A 21,142-nucleotide genomic window follows, 5' to 3' on the forward strand; every position below is an offset into this window, starting at 1 on the left:
TTCAACATAACAGTCTCAATACTTTTATGATTAAAGATTTCATTTGGTATTCCATCAACTCCTGTGGCTTTGCCATTTTTCAACACTCTACACACATTGATATATTCTGTCAGCGTTATTACATCATTTTCCAATAATTCAGAGCATTCGGTCATTTCGTTTTCGGTATCTAGCTTCTCTTTAATTAATTCATCATAAGCGTGTTCATTTATTTCTACCACTGACTTTTTATACAACGATTCAAAATCATCTTTCCACCTATCTAAAACATATTTTGTATCATAAACCATTTCTCCATCCATATTTTTAATACCTATTGGTGTTTTTTTAACAGTGGAAGAACGTGGACCCAATCCATTGACTTTTTCCCAGAATTTCCTTGGGTTGTTTGTACTAATAACTTCAAGATCCAAAATTTGCTGTCTTTTATATCGTCTTTCTTTAACCCGGAGCAACTTATCAAATTTACGACGTGCAAATTTAAAATCAGATCTAAGAGTTTGTCTTTGCTGGTGCGAACCTCTAAACCTATTGAACTTTTTTTCGAAGTAAACCATATTTGACCAGGCGGTATTCAACTCTTTATCCCAATATGGTTTTGTATTTTTGATAGACTTCTTAGAAAATTTTGAGAGATCTCTAGACTGGAGAAAGGCATCCATTTCTCTGGTTATAACCATACATAAATTGTTATATATTACATCTATATCATATTGTTCATTTTCCGCTTGTTCAATATTATTACAAATTATCTCTAATGCATTGACAAATATTTCATTTGACATGAATTCTGCTGGCACCTGATTAAACCAATAACATTTACGTGACTGTGCATTTCCCGACCTCATATCATTGTTTTGATGCAGATCATTTTTACACCGATTCAGATTTAATAAAACCAATGTTAATTTTAACATCGCGTGGTCAGGCGGTTCACTTCTATTTGATATGAGAGTCTCTGCATGCGCATCTTTCACAAGATCTAATGGGAGTTTCACAGAAAAGTCAGAAACTTTTTCGAACTGATCATAGGGCAAGGCGACATAGTCAACGACTGATCACCCTTTTCCCGAAATGCTTGTAAAATTGTTCGAATGTTCTTTGAAACGACCGTTCAGTACACACAATTGAGCGTCATTTAATAGTTCAACGAAAGAGTTACCATGTGCATTTGATTGTTTATCTACAACTGTACGGACCGGTACTGATACATCCGGACAACTAATATCGTTCTGTTCACCTATTCTCGCATTGAAATCTCCACACAGAAGAATGACATCGCTTCCCGAGTTCAAATAGATAGTTGATAGAATATTACTTAAAAATTGAGTGGAGTTGCGACCCCATGGTGAACCTTCGGGAGGTAGGTACGCGTTTATCAACACAATATCAAATTTTGTAATTTTATCCTCTAGATGAATAATAAGTAAACCATCAACAGATTTTTCGATTGACTTTACATTGAAAACACTTAACAGATCATTTTGTATGAGAATACCAATTCCACCATGGTTTATCGCTGCGTCATTATGTTTCAACAGTCTACTGTGAGGTATCCACGTATAGTATTCAATGTCTATGCTGTCTGTTTCATTGTTATTTAAATGTGTCTCCTGCAGACACACAATATCAGGATCCTGGTTTTTTATGATAGCCTTTCTCAGATCACTGTTAAAAGTTGTCCACCCATTAACATTCCACGAACAAATGGTTAAAGACTGGGCACTGTCCTAGTTATTATTATTACTGGCGGGGGCTGGGGTGGGTGCAGAAGCAGGGGCGTTTGGTGGTCTGCGACTACCCCTTTCCACAATACGTCCATTTGCAGTGACCGCAAACTTGTTTAATAAATTATTTGCTCGCAACAACGTTAGACTGTTCACCTGATTGAGTCTTTCTGCATGGCTTTGTGAGGAGCGAATATAAACATTATCGAAACGTTCAATTTCTTTAAGTTTGTACTTCTTCCTTAGTACATCTACTTTAATCGTCTTATCACCAAAATCGATTTTCATAATTGGTGTGCGGCCTTCAATTAACTTAGTCCTCATTACGTTTTTGACCTCGTAGTTTAATTCTAAACCACTTATCAAATCATTGGCTTTTAAGTAGGTTTTTGGTAGATTCGTACTTTATTCCAGAAACAACGATGGTATTTTCTGGTAGGAAAGGCTCACACAGTCTGGCGTCTCTAAATTCTCAAACGAGTTACTCAGTTTGGCTATCTCGATCTGGAAGTCATCTCTAGTCGATTTCGATTCACTTTTGACGCTCTTCTCCAGTGTGTTGAGTCGTTCCTGCACGGAGGCTTTGAATGATCTTTGTTCTTTAATTGACATATCAACTTTTGTATCTAAACACTGAATTGCGTCTAGGATCTTTATTACGGAGTCTGGACTGTCATCATTCAGTTGTTCTGCGATTTTATTGTTTTTTTGTGTCTTTTTGGGAGGTCTTTTGGGACTTTTGATTCCATCCTCATCACTTGTCGATGAGTGTTTCCTCGATTGTTTTGACGAACTGTTATTTGACATATCGGCAATACGGGGATTAACATCAACACACAGTCTATAGATTAACGACTATACAGTTCAATTCACACGGATAAGTCTTCGGCGTTCGTATTCTACAACCATTCATGCGTGACGAATCTACGAGTATGTATGTACTTTATATGAGAATATTTTGAAGTCAACGATAATATACACAAAGTCTGTAAATCAGTTACAGTAGAGCATCGATCGAAAAAAAAAAACAATCTGTACCTCGTCCAGAATATTTTCGCTGTTACAACAATTAAGTTCAGTCTATTGACGGTTCCTCGATCATGTATAGAAACTAACTTTTCCACGGAGCAGTGACAGAACACTGCTGACCTTTACCGCCATCTTGAATTACATATATATGTATGATGGAGATAATGAGCCCATTTCACAACAGGTGTTGGATAAGATTGGTCTACGGGGAAGTTCTGTCAGTGGAAGAGATCATGGTGAAATTCCATTCCGCGAGACAGGATGAAATGGAATCCGTTGCTGATTGGTCAGCTTGAGTCGAGGATATAGCCAGCAAGGATAAGGCAGCTGGACACGGATCAGTTTACATAAATGACGAGACTCTCAAGGTACAGTTCTGGCAGGGATTGAAATCGGTTCCCTTGAAATTGGCTATCCGACATTACAAGGAACCCAGCTACTCCTTTAGAAAAATAGTCATTGAAGTCAGAAAGGCAAATAGCGAATGTGAGATAGAAAACGGGAAAAAGAAAAACTCCCATCAAAGATCGTATAATCACCAGGCTCGGGTAGGTCAAGTCGAAGTCAGCACTGCATCTCTGGCTCAACAAATGCAGCAAGTGTTGGAGCACCTCAATAAGATAGGGAAGGAGATAGCATCCCTGAACAAAGAGAAACTCGAGTACAGGAATTTGCAAAGAAGTCATTGGCAGAGTGGGCCAAGACAGCGACCGACATTTGTACCGTTGGAGGAGAGAAGATGCTATGGTTGCAAGGAGAAAGGGCACTTGAGACGTAATTGTCCTATGGAGAGAAACGACAACCGGTTGAATCCAACGGGAGGCGATGTTCGGCCGGGAATATAGGCCTCAATCTTTCCCAATTTGTTGGAGCAACCAACGAGATTAATATCACAGTGAATGAAGTACCTTGTAGAGCTTTAGTTGATACTGGATCGATGGTATCAACCATCTCCCAGACGTTTGTGAGAGAATCTCTTCCGAACATGAACATTTATCCACTTTCTGACATAATTGATGAATTAGAGGTTCTGACCGTAAGTGGGGATAGATCTTTTCATGGTTACGTTTTAATTTTTATTAAATACAGGAAACAAAAGAACTGGATGTGTTAGCATTAGTTGTGGAATCCACTGGATATCATCAACAAGTACCATTTTTGATTGGAACCATGTCATTCAACGGATGTCTGGGTTACCGTTTTCTGAGGAAAGAGAATGGAAAATAGGTATGGTTAGGTTGACACGGAGTATACAAATTCAAGCGGGGAAAGAAATCACAGTGCGTGGAATGGTAAGAACCGATGGCGCTGGGGTTATAGTGATGACTGATAATCACTTCAATAGAGCATCTGGGAAGTTTATTGTGATTCCCCCAGTAAGTACACTTCCCGATGTGAAATGCTGTCGCGTTTCAGTCCGAATTTGTTTGAACATGATGTAACTATACCTACCCAGAAACCGGTTTGTAGTCTTGTTCGAGTAGAGGAAATTACAGTTTATGAGAAGTCCGAGAAGACGGATGAGCGAGCTGGGGTGAATACCGAAGTTTCGGATAAAGAGTTCTTCAGAACCGTGGATCTCACAGGGGGTTACGACGGAAGTTGAGAAAACCATGTTAAAGGAATTGCTAGTGAAATTGAAGCATGTCTTTGCGCTCAATGACCTAGATTTAGGCTCCACTGATTTGTTTGAGCATACGATTCGATCGACTGATGAGGAGCCTGTCAATCTCCGATATCGGAGGATACCTCCGGGAATGGTTAAGGAGGTAACATCTGCGGATGATGTTGGATGTGGGAGTCATTCGGCACTCCTGTAGTCCTTACTCCAGTCCGTCGGTATTGGTCCGAAAGAAGAATGGTGAGCTCAATGGTGAAAACATTACCAGATCATTACAGTCTCCCACGAAATGATGAGGTCCTTAATAATCTAGCGGAATGCGATCGATTTACTGTGTTAGATCTAAAATCCAGGTACTGGCAGCTCAAGTTGTCACGTCGAGATCGGGAAAAGACAGCTTTTAACGTGGGCCCGGGTTTTGGCTTTTATGAGTTGAGAAAGATGCCATTTGGTCTGACCGGAGCGCGAGCATCTTTTCAAAGGCTAATAGTGGCCTATATTCTTTCAGGTCAAGTTAATGTGTCTTTAATTTAATTTGTTTAATTAATCTAGTTTTTATCTAGTCAATTCATATTTATTGATTTTATGTCCACGTAATTTCAGTTTCACACTATGTTAACCAGGGTTGCGAATTTGCAACAACATTTTGGGGTCGGTTAGTACGCTTATTATTAATATTTGTCCGTTATTAACCGATGTTGTAGAATCGCGACATAAAAGTAGTTCTTTTAAGCCCCGAGAGATGGCAGCACCTTACAATACCTTTCACTGGTTGGCATTGCACAATCACTGCCTCCGTGACCTCCGTGTGTCAACTTTTTGAAGGCAAGTTCTGCTCGATTATAAGCAAGAACTCGTTATTATTTCCTTGAATAGAACAGATGTTGATATTGAAATAATATAAAGCCTAAAGAGTGGAGATATCTATTGAGTTCAATTTTTTTAACATTTGAAAATCTATAATTTGGTCCATGAATTTCGGTGTGCAAAAATACAACATTGGTTAACGGGGTAAAATAAAATTTTGACCAATATCTTTTTAATTGACGTTTCCCCCTTTAAATCTATTTCTATTGATTAGAGCCTTTTTATCCTTGCATTCACAGTACTTATTTATAAGATTTCACGATGAGGAGGTATCGGGCTTCAGTTGTTGAAGCCATGATCGATGCTGGTAAGAAAGCTCGTGTCGGTCACCCATGTCTTGAAGCCCAATTATCCCCTCCCTCCAGCCACGGATACACGAATAAACGTAGGTCTGTTATAAACCTATTACATGATGATGTTAGATATGAGTTCTTAGATCATGGGCTGACCATATCGAGATTCGCCAGAGGGGTTGACTATGCCCAGGTGGATATGCCTGAAATTGTTGTTCAAAATGCTATGTTCGAAGACTAAAACACAATATTTTGTAAGTTTTTATTAGAAGAAACTATGTTCTTTAAAATCAGAAGCATAAATCTGAAAACATTTTCTTGTCAGGTTTATGGAAACTTTTCATATTTTACCAATGTTGCGAATTTGAGACATTTTTAAAAACTAGGTCAAACAGGGGCAACAATCAAAATAACTATAATTATGGACTATTAGTATCTCAACACATTCAGAAAATGAATTGAGTAATTTTTTGCCCACTAGAAATGTGCTTGGTTAAGACTTTTACACAGTGGTCGCATATTAGGTTCGAATCTGTCAATACATTATATTGTATGTATCGGTATTTAAATTTTCGATAATTCCTATCATCCTGAATGGCATGGTGTGGCTTTGCAGAAAACATCGCTGCTTTGCAGCTGTATTTATTATTATTTTTCTCTTTTTCACACTGGATCTTACTGAAAGCATATAAACTGCTGCAACTTCACTGTCGGTGAAAAAATGATGTATCATAAGTACTATGCTGCCTTGACAAATACTGTACATAATATTAATCAGAACTCAACTTGTTAACTCACTAGAAGCCTCTAAACATCGAAATTTAAGCCCTATTCAAATAGTATCCATCTTCGTATGTGTGTGTGTACTATGATCATAAATTCAAATTCAAATTCAAAATATCTTTATCATTTTGTAATGCTTTACATTATTGGTTTTGCACAATAAAGATGAAAAAGAGTATAAAATATGAGAAATTCCTTAACAGTATTTACATTTTGTACATGATAGGAAATTATATACATATCTGGCATAGTTAAGTATTGTTTCTTTATTTACAGCGGGTTTGTTTTGCTAAGCCTGCCAGGGTGATGAATTTGTTTTCAGGGGTTGCAAATTTCTGTTCGGAAAAATGGGTATCAAAACATTTAATTATTTCACCTCTGTAGCTATCAAATTTGGTACACTGCATAATAAGATGGAATTCGTCTTCAATTATGCCTCGTTACCAGTTTAATATGGAAATACTAAGTTATTCTACTATTCAACACCCCCTGGTGACCATATGCAAAACCCAAAGACCTTAAAACTCACCACAATCGTAGTACATGTCATGAAATACAATTTTGTAATTGATCATGGTAACAAAATGCCTAGGTACCTATCTAATAAGGAAATACTAAGCTATTCTACTATTCAACGCCCCCTGGTGACTATATGGAATAACTAATGTCCTTTAAAACTCACCGCAATCATAGATGATGTCATGAACTACAACTTTGCAATTGATTATGGTAACAAAATATGCCTAGGTACCAATCTAATAAGGAATTACTAAGTTATTCTACTATTCAACGCCCCCTGGTGACCATATAGAATAACAAATGTCCTTAAAACTCTCCAAAATCATGGAAGATGTCATGAGCTACAACTTTGCAATTGATTGTGGTATCGAAATATGCATAGGTACAAATATAATATAGAAATACTAAGTTATTGCATTATTCAATGCCCTCGTGATGGCCACATACAAAAACCAATGGCCTTGAAACTCACCAAAATCATAGAACACGTTATGGGCTACAACTTTCCAATTGAATATAGTAACACAATATGCTTAGGCATGAATTTAATGTGGAAAAAACTTTTTCCCACCTACGAATGAGTACTGATGATACCAAGATGGCAGCCAATTGTGTCATAATTGGCTGATCAAAAATACCTGTCGCAGGTATAAAACATCCCTTTCCAAAGATTACCCATCACAAATTGCAATGAGAAATGGAAAACCAGTAGGAAGCTACAGGACCTAGAATTCTGGCCAAAATTGACATTTTTGGGCACTTAAAAGGTCATAGGAGTTTTGAGTCAAGTCGACCCAATTTTTCTTATGCTGATGGGCCCTTGGCAGATTCAAATATTAACCAAAGATCAAGGTAACTGATCAAAGCGTCTTCAAAATTTCCCTCGAAAACATTGAAAATGTGTAAAAAGTGCTGATTTTGGCGAACAACAATGGCTACCAGTCGGCCATCTTGAATCTACCAAGGGCCAGTTTTTGGGCTGAAGATGTGTCTAGGGTAGCTACATGTATAAACCAAATATCAAGACATAACCTTGAAGTGTCTTCAAAACTTCCCAAAATAACTGGATTCCGCCTATGGACGGACGGACGGACGGACGAACGCTACGACGGACGACGGATGAAAAGTGAACGCAATGGGGAGTCGGCGTACTATTCCGCACCGCGGCGCTGCTACGCAACTCGGTTATTCACCGTCCGTTACCACCGACCGTTTTCGGCATCGCTGCGTTGAATGTTTGAATTTATTTTGCATTAAATCATGGATTTAACCATCGAAAAACTTAAAGAGGAGCTAAGAGCTAGAGGGGCTAAGGTGTCTGGACGGAAGGAGTTAGTTGAAAGGTATCTATCGACTTTTTAAGTGATTATCGTTGATAAAATGGTTATATTTGTGCGGTTTTTCAATTTTGAATTTTTGCGCACGCGAGGCCGACCCCCGACCCGGCTTTGCCCGCCAATCTAACTAATCCATATTCAGACAGCAAATTCACATTTATTACTCTTGAGAGTGAGTTTCGAATGGTTGGCCTATGGAATTGAGGTATCAGTTTACCATCACCCGCCCGCATGGATCGTCAGGTCCCGCATGAAAATTTGCATCATTTCATTATTTTTCATTTTTATGTTCTAATTTGTTTGTTATGATCCAGAAAATGAACATAATGCTAAAAACATACATAAATCATTGACAAAATGTTTTACAAATCAATATCTAAGATGTAGATTGCCATTAGAAGTTTAGATGGCAATGTTTGTGTGTTGATATTTAAGGATAATTTTCGGAATGTGACTGCCTTGTCAGTAAAGTTATTTTGACAGCTGAGCTACTACTATCACCATCTATCGAACATAAATTTAAGCTTTATTCAGCTTATAGAGCCAATATCATTGGACTTCAAGCTTTTTGGTTTTGCATATTTTGTGACTCAAAATAATGAATAATGAAAAAAACCCTCATAAACTTTTGATATTTGAGGTGACGGTAAACTGATACCCTAATTCCGTAGGCCTAATTGTCAATCTGTGTATGAAAACAGTTCTTATTCGTTATTGAAAAAAGGTCCCTGTTGAAAAAAAAAGAAATCCAACACTGTTAGGCCTAGGCGTAAGCATAGCCCTCTCAGTCTTGTCCACGTTTGTTTAGCCTATAGGCCTACATAGCGTTTGAAAATGCATGATTTCCAGAGGCAATCAGGCAGGAGGCAATCAAAACCCTGGTAAGCCAGTATATTTTAGGCCTAGCCCACTTAACTTTTGAAATAGTGAAATTCGTTTCTTTACACGCAGTCCGCTCCAATAGATAGGCTACTTCTTTCTAATTTCCGGCGAATAAAATAAAAACCTGCCAACCGGGTGGCTGAAAATTATTTCCGTTCTTGGTTTATAAAAAAGAACGACACCCGCCCGAACGGTTCTTAAGAACTGTTCGTGCGGGTGTCGTTCTTTTTTCATTTTATTGGGGTTTGAACTAACAGGTCACGAGTTTGGTTACAAACATAGTTGAAATGTTATCTCAAGGTCGTTGAGCAGTGACAAGTAAACAAATTCTTATGTCATACAAATTCATTTGACAAAATACAGTTAATATATATGGTGTTGTGTGTGAATTTGGACACGGGTACTCAAGACCTGTCTGCATTGGTCCTTCGTGTCAATCAACCAAGATAGTCAAGGCATGTCAATGTAACAAACTATCGGTTATAACGAACATATTTTCTGGTCCCGTGTCGTGAAGTTTGCTTTAACGAGGTTCCACTGTATCATTTTTTATGCCTTTGAGTGGGACTTCAATTTTTAACCTCCTCCCCTTAAAATCTACCCCTGATTCATCTATGTTAAATTGGAAAATTCATCTCATGCAGATAAGAATTTTACAAGATCAACCAAGGAACAACGGCTCTGTATGATAAAAAATTTGATGATAAATGTAAAGAGCTCTACAAGCAAAGGTAACACACATATAACCGAATCCTTAGGTCACATTTTGTTGTTTCCCTCATGCAAATGTTTCTTTTTCTCTTTTTTACAGGTTTATACGTCATATACGCTTGGCAAAGGCATCGGATTATGTTTTCTTGAAAGCAGTCGTGTGGGCAGAGATGAAAAAGACTGTGGAATACAGGGTGGATGTCAAGGTTTGTAGAAATGTTCTATCCGTACATCCCTGTTGTTTATATTAAATCAAAAACATTTTTTTTTGAAAATTCTCTATCTATAAAACCGATTTGTTCAATATTGAAAATCTTTGAAGGACTGTTATACTTACAAGGACTGTTATACTTAAATCCTACCTTAGAGAGAAAGGATGTCTTCATTTTCACTGCACCAAAAAAAGGTGACTTGATGATTCCTTGGTCATTAACCTTAGAGAATAAGTACCGGTATTTTGTTTACTTTAAACTTTATCTTTTAATGCTTCTCATCAAGGTTGATAAAGAAAGAGTCGTTGAAGAGAGCCAGTGTGAATGTGGTGCTGGACAAGGGCCAACCGCTCACTGTAAACATGTTGTAACAGTACTGTATGCTGTCAATTGTTTTTTGTTGGAGAAAGATGTCATTTCGGAAACCACATGCACTCAGGCAAGTATTAATATCTCTATGAAAACAGTGTGCAATGTGATTGATTTTTCTTATAGAAAGGAACTATTTTTCTTCAATCAAGAAACCTCTATGTCATTTTATTTCATCTTACATCTTGACATTCGATTCTTTTTTCAAAAGAACTATGGATAATACTAACATTTTGAGGCACAAACAGGTCTTTAACATTAAACCCTTTATCCACCATTATACTGTCTCCAGGATCACACAATTTCCGCACATCGCTACGTTCAGTGATCTGTCTGTCGCTAGTAGCACCTCCATATGCCGAGGATCAACATATGTAACAACGCCACCTGGGCTAATACAAACCACAACTTTCATTGTATTTCGGTTCTTATAGGTAGAATATGTTGATTGTTGGGCTAGTGGATGCTTAGGCTTTTTTATTGGACATCTGTGCCATCCAAAATCACAGTGTGGATGGAAATTTCAAGCCCAAATCCGAAGGCATGAAATAAGTTCCTTGCGTGGCCACCAATCAATGTCTTCTAGTTCATTTGCCATGAAATTAATCCAGGTAATGCAAACGTTTGCAACCACTTTCTCAGTAACCTTAAACATTCGCGAAAGTTCAAAATCACACCTTCATGAGGACCATGAAAAATTGTTCTTCAATTTTTAAATCTGGCACAGAGCCATGATAGTAATTTAAACTGTGTGCAGCTGGTCCAAAAACATTTAACACAAAGTAGAATCTTTGTCTAGTTTCCAGCCCAGTGTAGTAATGTATGCTCTTATCGGTTTGCCCAAAATGGTCTAATGGGGAATAGTTTCCTAAAAGTTCACCCTGAATTCCAATTGGCCTTACCATTACCACTATCACAACTGTTATCTGACGAATCTGAAAATACAAAAATAAACTGCTTATGTTTAATGTAGTGTCTACCCAAAGTGGCTAAAAAATTATACTTTAAAAAATTATTTCTCCTAATTGGCTGCATCATTTTGTAAACTGCAATGAAATTTGTAAGCAGTTATAATTTCCCTAGCTGCCGGGTCTGTTATGGTTCAATAGCTTGGTCATGATTTTAAAACAAGAAAACTAAATTGACGCCTTGAAAAAAAAAACATTGTTAATATTGTCAACAATAACATAACGTAATATAAATTTTGTAATATCAAGGATTATTATGGATTTGAGTATATCGATAATTGAATTGAATTGCCCGGCAACCAGTCTAACCCCGATATATTGATGACGTATAGTGCACATCCTCTCAAAAATAATCATTAGAATTTAACAAAAATTCTGAAATATACCAAATAAACGACAAAATTCACGTTTGTAATTGTTATATTTAGAAGCACCAATGTTGATGACGTATCAATGTGTATGTATAAACATTATTGAAATGGTTTTTACATCATCAAAAAGTAATGTACAGGGTAGATAGGCAGGTGGCCGGGTCAACTTTTAGCTCAGCAGAATGAGAATGAAATGGGAAATTTTCCTCATTTTCCCACTACCTTTAAATACTCACCCTGATTTTCATCTTCATTAGGCTTGACCGTTTCGTTAATTATTTCAAAGGCTGCAACTTCATTCAAAGCCAGCTTTCTTTGTCTTTTAGCCATTGACTCATTTTCTCACAAGAGCTGCTTCCGTTTTAAATAGCGTTCATTACGGCACTGCATTCTTTTTCATGCGTCGCTGTAGCGGGGTAGTTCCTAAAAAAATTATAAGTTTGATGTTGAGTACAGAGAAATAGCAAAAAACTGCAATTTCATTCGAAAAAATATTCTACGTTTTAATTTATAATCGATAGATGGCGCTAGTTGTATGTAGCTAAGCAAATGATGAATGTTGAGCCGACGAAGCGGACACATTCCGATTATAATCCCTAAATTTCAAGACATAAATATTGCCATCAAAACTTCTTGACACAACCTAGATATTAAATATTGACTTATAAAACGTTATCGATGACATTTATATCTTTTTGTGAAATATAATGAAATAAATGACCATTTTCACGTGGGTGACAGTAAACTAATATACCTCATTTCTATAGGCCGTAGCGTTTCCGAAATGATGCCGCATCGGTAAGTATCCACTTCCCCTTAGAGAAAAAAGATTACAAACCTGATGTAGTGGCCTCAACATAATTACTCATCGTAAAATGGCTTTTACAAATAACGCTGTGTTTTGATGGTTGCCAGTTCGCCTCTCCCCTTCGAACAGCGGTGATCCAAATCTTGCGTCTCTTCTCATCTCTCGGAAAGGCATGCCCCCCAAGCGTTCCACAAAGTGGAACACAACACTCGGTGGGCATTATTAGATATAATATAACGCTTTAAAGCGTTCAGTAAAAGTGGCGATGCGCAGTGGTGAATAGCGCCATTGTTCTGGTTCAAAATAACCAAGTTGACGATCAGCGCTGCCTGGAAGCAGGTGTGCAAAGGCAGGCTCCTCATAGCCCGCTGGGACTAAAGTCCCAAGTCGGCTAATAAAAAAACCTAGTGTGAGTACATGTTCATATGTATAGTACGCTGACCGGCAAGAATAGTTCATACAACTGCCACTAGGGAATGGCAAAGACACTGTATCTTTGTTATTCTCGATGTTATTTGCCTCTAACTTCACACTAGTACTTTGTGCGTAGTAGCCTATGTGGGACAACATATCCATGTTATGAGCTGACCCTTTGGTGGCGCTCCGTAAAAAAACGTTACGAACGATTTCAGTGAAATTTTTGCACGCCTCGCTGTACGCCAATCTATCCAGCAAGGCAGATCCCCGTTATTACTGCTTTGTAGCTATATTTATTATTATTATTCACATTTTCACACTAGATCTTACTGAAAATCTTTAAATTACTGTAACTTACTCCCATTCTTAAAGAAAACATATTTTATCACAAGTACTACGTTGCATTGACAAAAACTGCACAGGTTTTTTATCAGATCCTCACCGTTTAATCACCTCAAGCCTCTAAACAGCACAAATTTACGCCATAGTGAATAGTTCGCCATTTTAGTTATAATCCCGGACAATCCAATTCCCATTGTGTACTTAATTGTTTCTTCTCCCAATATCGTGCGAGTAATATTCCGAAGTGACGAAATATAAGATGATGAATAATGATATGTTATAACATAAAATAATTCATATACAATCAATTTGGGGGTGTTATGCGGAACGATTAGTAACCCTTGGAGTCTAGTAGACTGGTTACTGGTCTCTATCTTCAGTTACGGGAATCAGACACCACTCAGGGATGCCAATCGTAGACTGCTTGTCAATTCAAGTATAAATACACAAATTTATTACCACAAGACTTCACATTCAGCTGCGGTTTTCAAACAGTAATTTTAACAATCATCGGTTTTCTTCATCAGTACACTTTACCGATCCACAGGGTATTGACCACTCTGGATATTATAATATTTACTACTATAAATATCTATTTTTCGTTAACAAATTTAACGTATATTGACAACGATAAATCATTCAAGTCGTAGGCCTTAACTTAACACTAGGGATGAAAACGGCCCATATTGAAAAAGTCCGAAAATATTCTTAAAAAAAGACTTTTTGGGGGGAACAAAAATCAGTAACTTTTAGCCAAAAAACTTACTTCCTTTTGGTCGAAAAGTTAATAGTTTGGGCCTGAATTAGAGGCGCTTTTTGAATGAGACGCCATATTGGTTTCTCCGACTCCACAGTTGTGCTAACAACTGCCGAAAACCGTCTTAAGGAGCACTCCTAACTACGGAGCGCAGCGATGTGCCGCCCGCGATTGAGGTGATTAAAGCGATTGAGGTGATTTACACTGTTCTCAGGAATAAAGAAAATGTTAGAAGAGGTCGGAAATCCGTCTATGGTCGGAAGATTTTCATCCCTGTAACACTCCGAACAGATGCAGCGGAGAAAAGCTGTTGTGTCGACGAGGTATCAAAATAAAAGAATTTATTACTTGATTCGGCTGCGACCATTTATCAATATCTTATTTTTCCAACGTTATACCATCTTTATCAAATCCACAGGTAGTTACTTAATGCAAGTAGGCCCTATATAACACACTCTTATTCATAAGCTGGACTCGCGTTTGATATTTGGAGTAAGTGTTCGCCGCGGGGGATAGGAGATCGTTTCTAGGTCACATGAAATGTTTATTAAGTTGTATGTGACCTTTAGGCCCAACCGTTATACCATCTTTATCAAATCCACAGGTAGTTACTTAATGCAAGTAGGCCCTATATAACACACTCTTATTCATAAGCTGGACTCGCGTTTGATATTTGGAGTAAGTGTTCGCCGCGGGGGATAGGAGATCGTTTCTAGGTCGCATGAAATGTTTATTAAGTTGTATGTGACCTTTAGGCCTACTGAGCTTTACAGTCTCAAACACATTATAATTGTTGTGATTATCAATGGACTCATAGATTGATCTTCAAAACAAATTTTGCAATAAAAATACAGCAACATTGAATACCCCAGAGACCTATCCCTGTCAAGTGAGGTGTAGGAATACGATGTTTAGGAATGTTGAAATTCAGTAGGCCTCAGCCCATTATGTCTGGATACATAAGCCTACCAGGTTAAGCTAAGTTCCCTATAAATGATGAATCAGATTTATTAGAATACATGTATTAGTGATTAACTGGTCTGACATGCAATGATCAATCACAATTATAAATTATATTTTATTGGCAAATATGAAGATTTTTTTGAAAATTTCGTCTGAGTAGACAACTTTATAAACCAGACCTTTTACTTGAGTTTTTCATCATTAATGAAACTGGTATTTGATTCATTCCTGATGACTTAAGTTACTACAGAGCCCTGGATGAAAGGATCTTTTGTTCGTTAAAACACCCATTCCTTCGAAAAAAGTTTTTCATCGGCACATCAAATTTTTTGTTTGAACCAAAAATACTTTGTTCAATCGTAACAATTTGAAAAAAATCGTTCAAACAAAATTGTTATCGTTCAAACAAATTTACTTTGGCCTGAACGAAATTTTTTTTTAGTCAAACAAAAAGTATATTGTTCAATCGAACAGAATCGTTTTCATTCGAACAAAACGTTCTTGTCTGAACATTAAGTTTTTCGTACGAACAAGTATATTGTAAGATTTTCTTTGTTTCAACAATAGTTATATTGTTCGATCGAACAGAATTGTTTTCATTTTAACTTTTGTTTGAACAAAATTGTTTTCGCTCATTAAATTTTTTTGTCAGAAAGACCATTCTTTTATCATGTACGCATAAAATTCAGATTTTTTTACAGATGACATATCAACGTATGTATAACAAATATATAATTTGACCCCCTCCCCGAAAAGAGTTTTATCTATCAGACATAACCGAATCCCCATGTGCGTACATAATATATGGTCCCGAAGAAAAGGTTTTTCGTTCGAACAAAATGTATGTTCTTGGATCAAACAGAATTGTTTTCATTCAAACAATCGTTCGAACAAAATTGTTTTCGCTCAAAAATTACTTTTTTCGTTTGCACAATAACATAGCTTTTTATTCTAAAATTTTTTTGGTCGGAACGAAAAGTTTTTGTTCGAACAAAAAGTATATTGTTCGATCCAACAGAATTTTTTTCATTTGAGCAAAATTTTCTTTATTGGGAAATTAAGATTTCTGTTGAACAAGTATATTATTCAATCGAAGCATTTCAAAACAACAATTTTTGCTCCTAGCTCTTTAAACCATTGGCGATAGCCACCTACAACTTGCTCGAAATGCATTTGCATTGATATCTACTAATTATTAAGCTATAAGCAGATGAAGGGATTTCCATGAAAATTGATACACATGTACCTGGATATAAAATACACCGAACCTCTCAGATTAATTAGTTCCTATTCTAACAACTAATAGGTCAACATATTGTGGGTCAACATATCTATGTCATCAGCTGACCACTAGTGGCGCTCTTTCAAAATAGCAGAACATTATGAACGGATTTTGGTGATATTTTTGCACGCATCCTTGTACATCTTATCCAGCAAGGCACACCCATTATCGCTGCTTTGCTGCTATATTTTTGTTTTTGTTTTTGCCTGGTATGTGTTTTTGGCGGAGCAGCATCCCTAATTTTTGTAATGCTGTAGCAAGCATGTTTGTTTAGAGTAAATAAACTTTCCTCCAAGATTTTCCCAATCAACCTTGCATGTTTGTCAATAGATACAATAATATAAGAAATCAATACAATGCAATTGTTTATACGCTGGAAATTTCTATCCGGAGTGCCACATATTAGGGAAAATATTACAAACATTAGAGCTCAAAGATATAGATATAGAGCTCAAAGCTATAGATAAGAAAAACAAACCTTTGAATGCCTTCTTTCCTTTCCCTTTTTTAGTTTCAGCGACCAATGGCCATTTTTCCTGGTCAACTTTTATGAATACATCCCAAGGCAGCAAGAAATTTGTGTTATGAAGGAAACCCATCTGATCAAGACCTGTATAAGGGAAAAAAATTAATAGAAACAAAGCAGCAATAACAGGATTTGCATCGTAGCTTGAATTCACCTGTGAATCAAAAACATTCATTTAAAAAATAAATGTTGCTGCAAAGACGCGACAACGGGTTTCATACAATGGGTTTCATTTTGAAATGGAAGGAATTGTCACAGGAAATTGGAAATATGGCAAAGCCATGGAGGGCCCCTCTTGGGAAATTTTCCTCCAGTAGATTATTTATGAAGTCTCACTTTGTGGAAAATTTTCCCTGCATGATCTGGGGGCCATTGTCCGCTCGCAAGCAGCTTTAGCATGTCCAATTTATACGGATGTAAATACAGTCAACCTCAGTTAATCTGTCCACGGTTAAACAGTATAAGTGTTTAATCCATATGAATAAATTGGTCCCGTTTTTCACTAACGTTATTCCCTTTATAATTCTGTGTGTAATTCGAACTCCATAGTCTATATTTTTACTTATTCCGTAGACAAATGCATGGTCCTGTTGTCCAATTAATATGTAGATCCTTATGTGTAACCCGTATCTGTCGGGAACATACACTTTAAGTGAAAAAAGTATGAATGTCTGTAATCTAATGAGGTTAATGTGGTCATTAGGAAATATGATAAACTTCAGAAAACACTCAAGTTAATTCATCATTGTCAAAGTCTCAAGCTTTATTAATAATCCATTGACTTCAGTAGTGAGGTCGAGTTAAGTTTTTGTCCAGATGCTATTATTTGTCAGTAATAGGGAATATGGGGGTTCATGCCAAAGGTCGAAAGGTCGAAAAATAAATAAAATTTTCCGACCATTCAACCTTTGACTTGACCACCATATTCCCTATTACTCTTATAATATTGAATAATTGAATAATATATGAACATTATTTAAATGAATTTCATATATTTTAAAATAAATTTCATGTTTTAAAAGTGAGAGTGAAATGTTAGTATAATAATCTAGAAAAATAAGATCAAATATAGATTTCAGCAATAAAAAATCAATTTTTAACATAAAAAGTGTGAGTGAAATAATTCATATTTAAAACAGTGAATATTTATATTTATATGTGTTAAATTCTTATTTTAAACACAAAAATAACGAGTAATTAACGAGTTGAAGAAAATATCAATTTTAATAAAAAAAACGACTAATAAATGAACTACAGTTCAAAGATATCGATTTAAATAGATTAGAAAAATATTTTACAATTAAAAATTTCATTCCTACTAAAGATTTGATTAAAACTGCACGTTTTCGTTTTCAAGTGAAAAATATTACTGAATTAATGTTTAAAAATTATTATCTTATGATAGAGTTATCGAATATAAAAGTTAAAATTTTATTTTTGAGTTATGATATTTTGATTTAAGATGGTGTGATTTATTGCTTCGAGTATAATATTTTCCACAATTACATAATGCTTTTTCATTAGGTTCATATTTAGGTGTTTCGATTTTATTGTCTAAGTTACATTGAATTCCAACATCTTTGAATGATTTTTCATTTGGAATGGGCTAAATCTTTTTTCTTCTACTCAGAAAAACATTACATAGCATTCTCTGAAAGGGCAATTACGTAAGTGTAGAAATAATGATTTATGTGAATTTTCATTATTAAAAAGTGATCGTATTTAATCTGTAATTATTAAATGTTGATCTATTTCATCAAATGTTGTGAATTTTGGAATTATTGTATTTAATAAGATTTTATCTTTATCATTCGATAACTCTATTATTAGATAATGATTTTTAAATATTAATTCAGTAATATTATTCACTTGAAAACGGAAACGTCCAGTTTTAATCAAATCTTTAATAGGAATAAAATTTCTAATTCATTTAAATCGATATCTTTGAACTGTAGTATCTGTTCATTCATTTATTAGTCATTTTTTAAAATTAAAATTGATATTTGCTTCAAATCGTTTATTACTCGTTACTTTTATGTTTAAAATAAGAATTTAACGCATATAAATATAAATATTTTCTGTTTTAAATATGAATCATTTCACTTATTTTATTTTAAAATATATGAAATTCATTTAAATAATGTTCATTTATATGAAATTATTAGGAGTAATAGGGAATATGGGGGTTCAAGTCAAAGGTTGAATGGTCGGAAAATAAATTCGAGTGTGCGAGAATTTCTTTTTCGACCTTTTGGCCTTTTGCTCGAACCCCCATATTCCCTATTACTTTTGTCAATTCTTTTTTCCTTTAATGAATCGCCCACAAGCACATAGGCCTATGTATACACTCTATGTGTGTTATCTGTACAAGACACAATGATGGCTTCAATGATGATGTCTTCAAATAGTCCTATTCTACTGAAACCAGTAGGTGTTTTTCATCACACGGCGGAGGGGGGTTGGGGAATGTTTTATTTTCATGCATAAATGATGTCAAATGGATCGAATAAACCATCGGGTATTTAGGGTTATTGATATTCCAGCGATCATTAGGGTTTTCTGTTTCTTCACAGATACAACTGCCACTGTATCAACTGCGGTATATTCTCGAAGTTACTTTCCCTAAACTTGGTACATTAGTACTTTGCACTTAAAAGAGCCATGGGTCAACATATTCATGATATGGGCTGACCAATGATACAGGCTGACCCCTAGGTGGCGCTTATTCACAGATAGTGGTACGTAATGGACAGATTTCAGTGAAATCTTTTGCAACCTTCCTAGTACGACATTTAACCCAGGAAGGCAGACACCCGTTATCGCTGCTTTGCAGCTATAGTTATTAGGGTTTCTGCTGCCTTCGCAGAAACCCTATTGTAATCCTGCTGATTATTATTATCATTATTATTATTATTATATTCTTTTTCACACTAGATCTTACCGAAAGGATAAAAACAACTGCAACTTACTTTCACTGTCGGCGAAACCATTCTGTATCACAAGTACTATGCTGCATTGACAAATGCTGTATATAATATTAATCAGAATGCCACTGTTTACTCACTGTGAGCCTCTAAACATCGAAATTTAAGCCCGATTCAAACAGTATCCATCTACGTATGTGTATTGCCTACGTGTCTTATTCCCACAGTGCCGCAGTACGTGTATTTGAGTGCGTATCCATATATGCAGTGATAGAGAGCCCTCTTCTAGATCAGTAGTAAAAAGTATTTTTATCACTCTACGAGTCGATTGTTTTGCCGTTGAAATAGGACATTCTCGAGTGAACGCAACTGAGGAATTTTTAAAGCCTTGTTTGTGCCGCATATACGTACGTACAAGCAATAGCATCCTTGCAGTAACTTCCCTGGATAGAGCTAATGAATGCAGCTATCGATACGCGAGAGCCTGGATGACTATATTCTTCTGCTAGCATTACAATATTCCCTGACTGATTTACTTGAAACTTTCGGGAGATGTACGGAACACAGGTACCTTGAGGTAAGTCGAAGGGATCTTTGATTTGGGACCCCGTTCACCCACCAGGACATGTTTTACATTTGAAAATTATGACATCGAAAAGTTACTGTGAGAAAATTTTTTGTCTTTGACTTTTCAGCTTCGGGCAAGCACGAAAGTTGTTCATAACAGCCCGGAGGTTAAAAAAGTCAATGGCACGCCCTATCTACGATTAACCGTTTGGGCTCTACGGGCTCGAAAATGGGCCCCCAAATTTTTCAATGAGATTTTTGCTCCTAGCTCCTTAACCGTTGGAGATAGAATCGTGGTAGCAATGAGTGCTCAGTAGCCCTTGCGAAGACGCTTTTATTGATGTATGGTATAACTATGTAACTCATATGGTTCTCCTGTAGCGCCACCTATAAGACGCTGGAATACGCATTTTCATCTATATCGACTAAGGGTACTAATGGATTTCTTTAAAAATTGATACACATGTACCTGGTTACTAAACGAATCGACCCCCTTATATGATTAGTTCTCATTTCAACCACTAGGGGGCGTAAATTTTAAAAAATCGATTTAGTTTCAATATTCTTATCTATGTTACTTATTCTATATTTGAATTGATTAAAGAATTCTCCAAAATACTTACTACATTCATAAGGTATTATATAATATATATATCTGATATCATTTCACTTGGAGTTTGTATTTCATATATTCCACCTTCCATTTATTATAAAAAGTTTTATTAAGATAAAAATTTTAATACATAACACTATCTAATTGAGAATTTATAATATTCAATTGCCCGTCAGATATAATATAAATGTGCATTTTATAATTCATTCCTCCTTTCTTCATTTTCAGAATAATTGTATTCCATCTTGTGTATT

General features: G+C 36.0%; 1 protein-coding gene across 1 annotated transcript in view; it reads right to left on the reverse strand.

The window, feature by feature from the left end:
* Positions 1–21,142, reverse strand: part of LOC141909162 (nonsense-mediated mRNA decay factor SMG8-like) — a 288,966-nt gene that overhangs the window by 36,444 nt on the left and 231,380 nt on the right. Inside the window, exon 18 of the mRNA XM_074799548.1 lies at positions 16,737–16,868. Coding sequence (XP_074655649.1) covers positions 16,737–16,868 — 132 coding nt within the window. The remainder of the gene's footprint in view (positions 1–16,736; positions 16,869–21,142) is intronic.

This window comes from Tubulanus polymorphus, chromosome 7 (assembly GCF_964204645.1).
Source record: "Tubulanus polymorphus chromosome 7, tnTubPoly1.2, whole genome shotgun sequence".
NCBI lineage: Eukaryota > Metazoa > Nemertea > Palaeonemertea > Tubulaniformes > Tubulanidae > Tubulanus > Tubulanus polymorphus.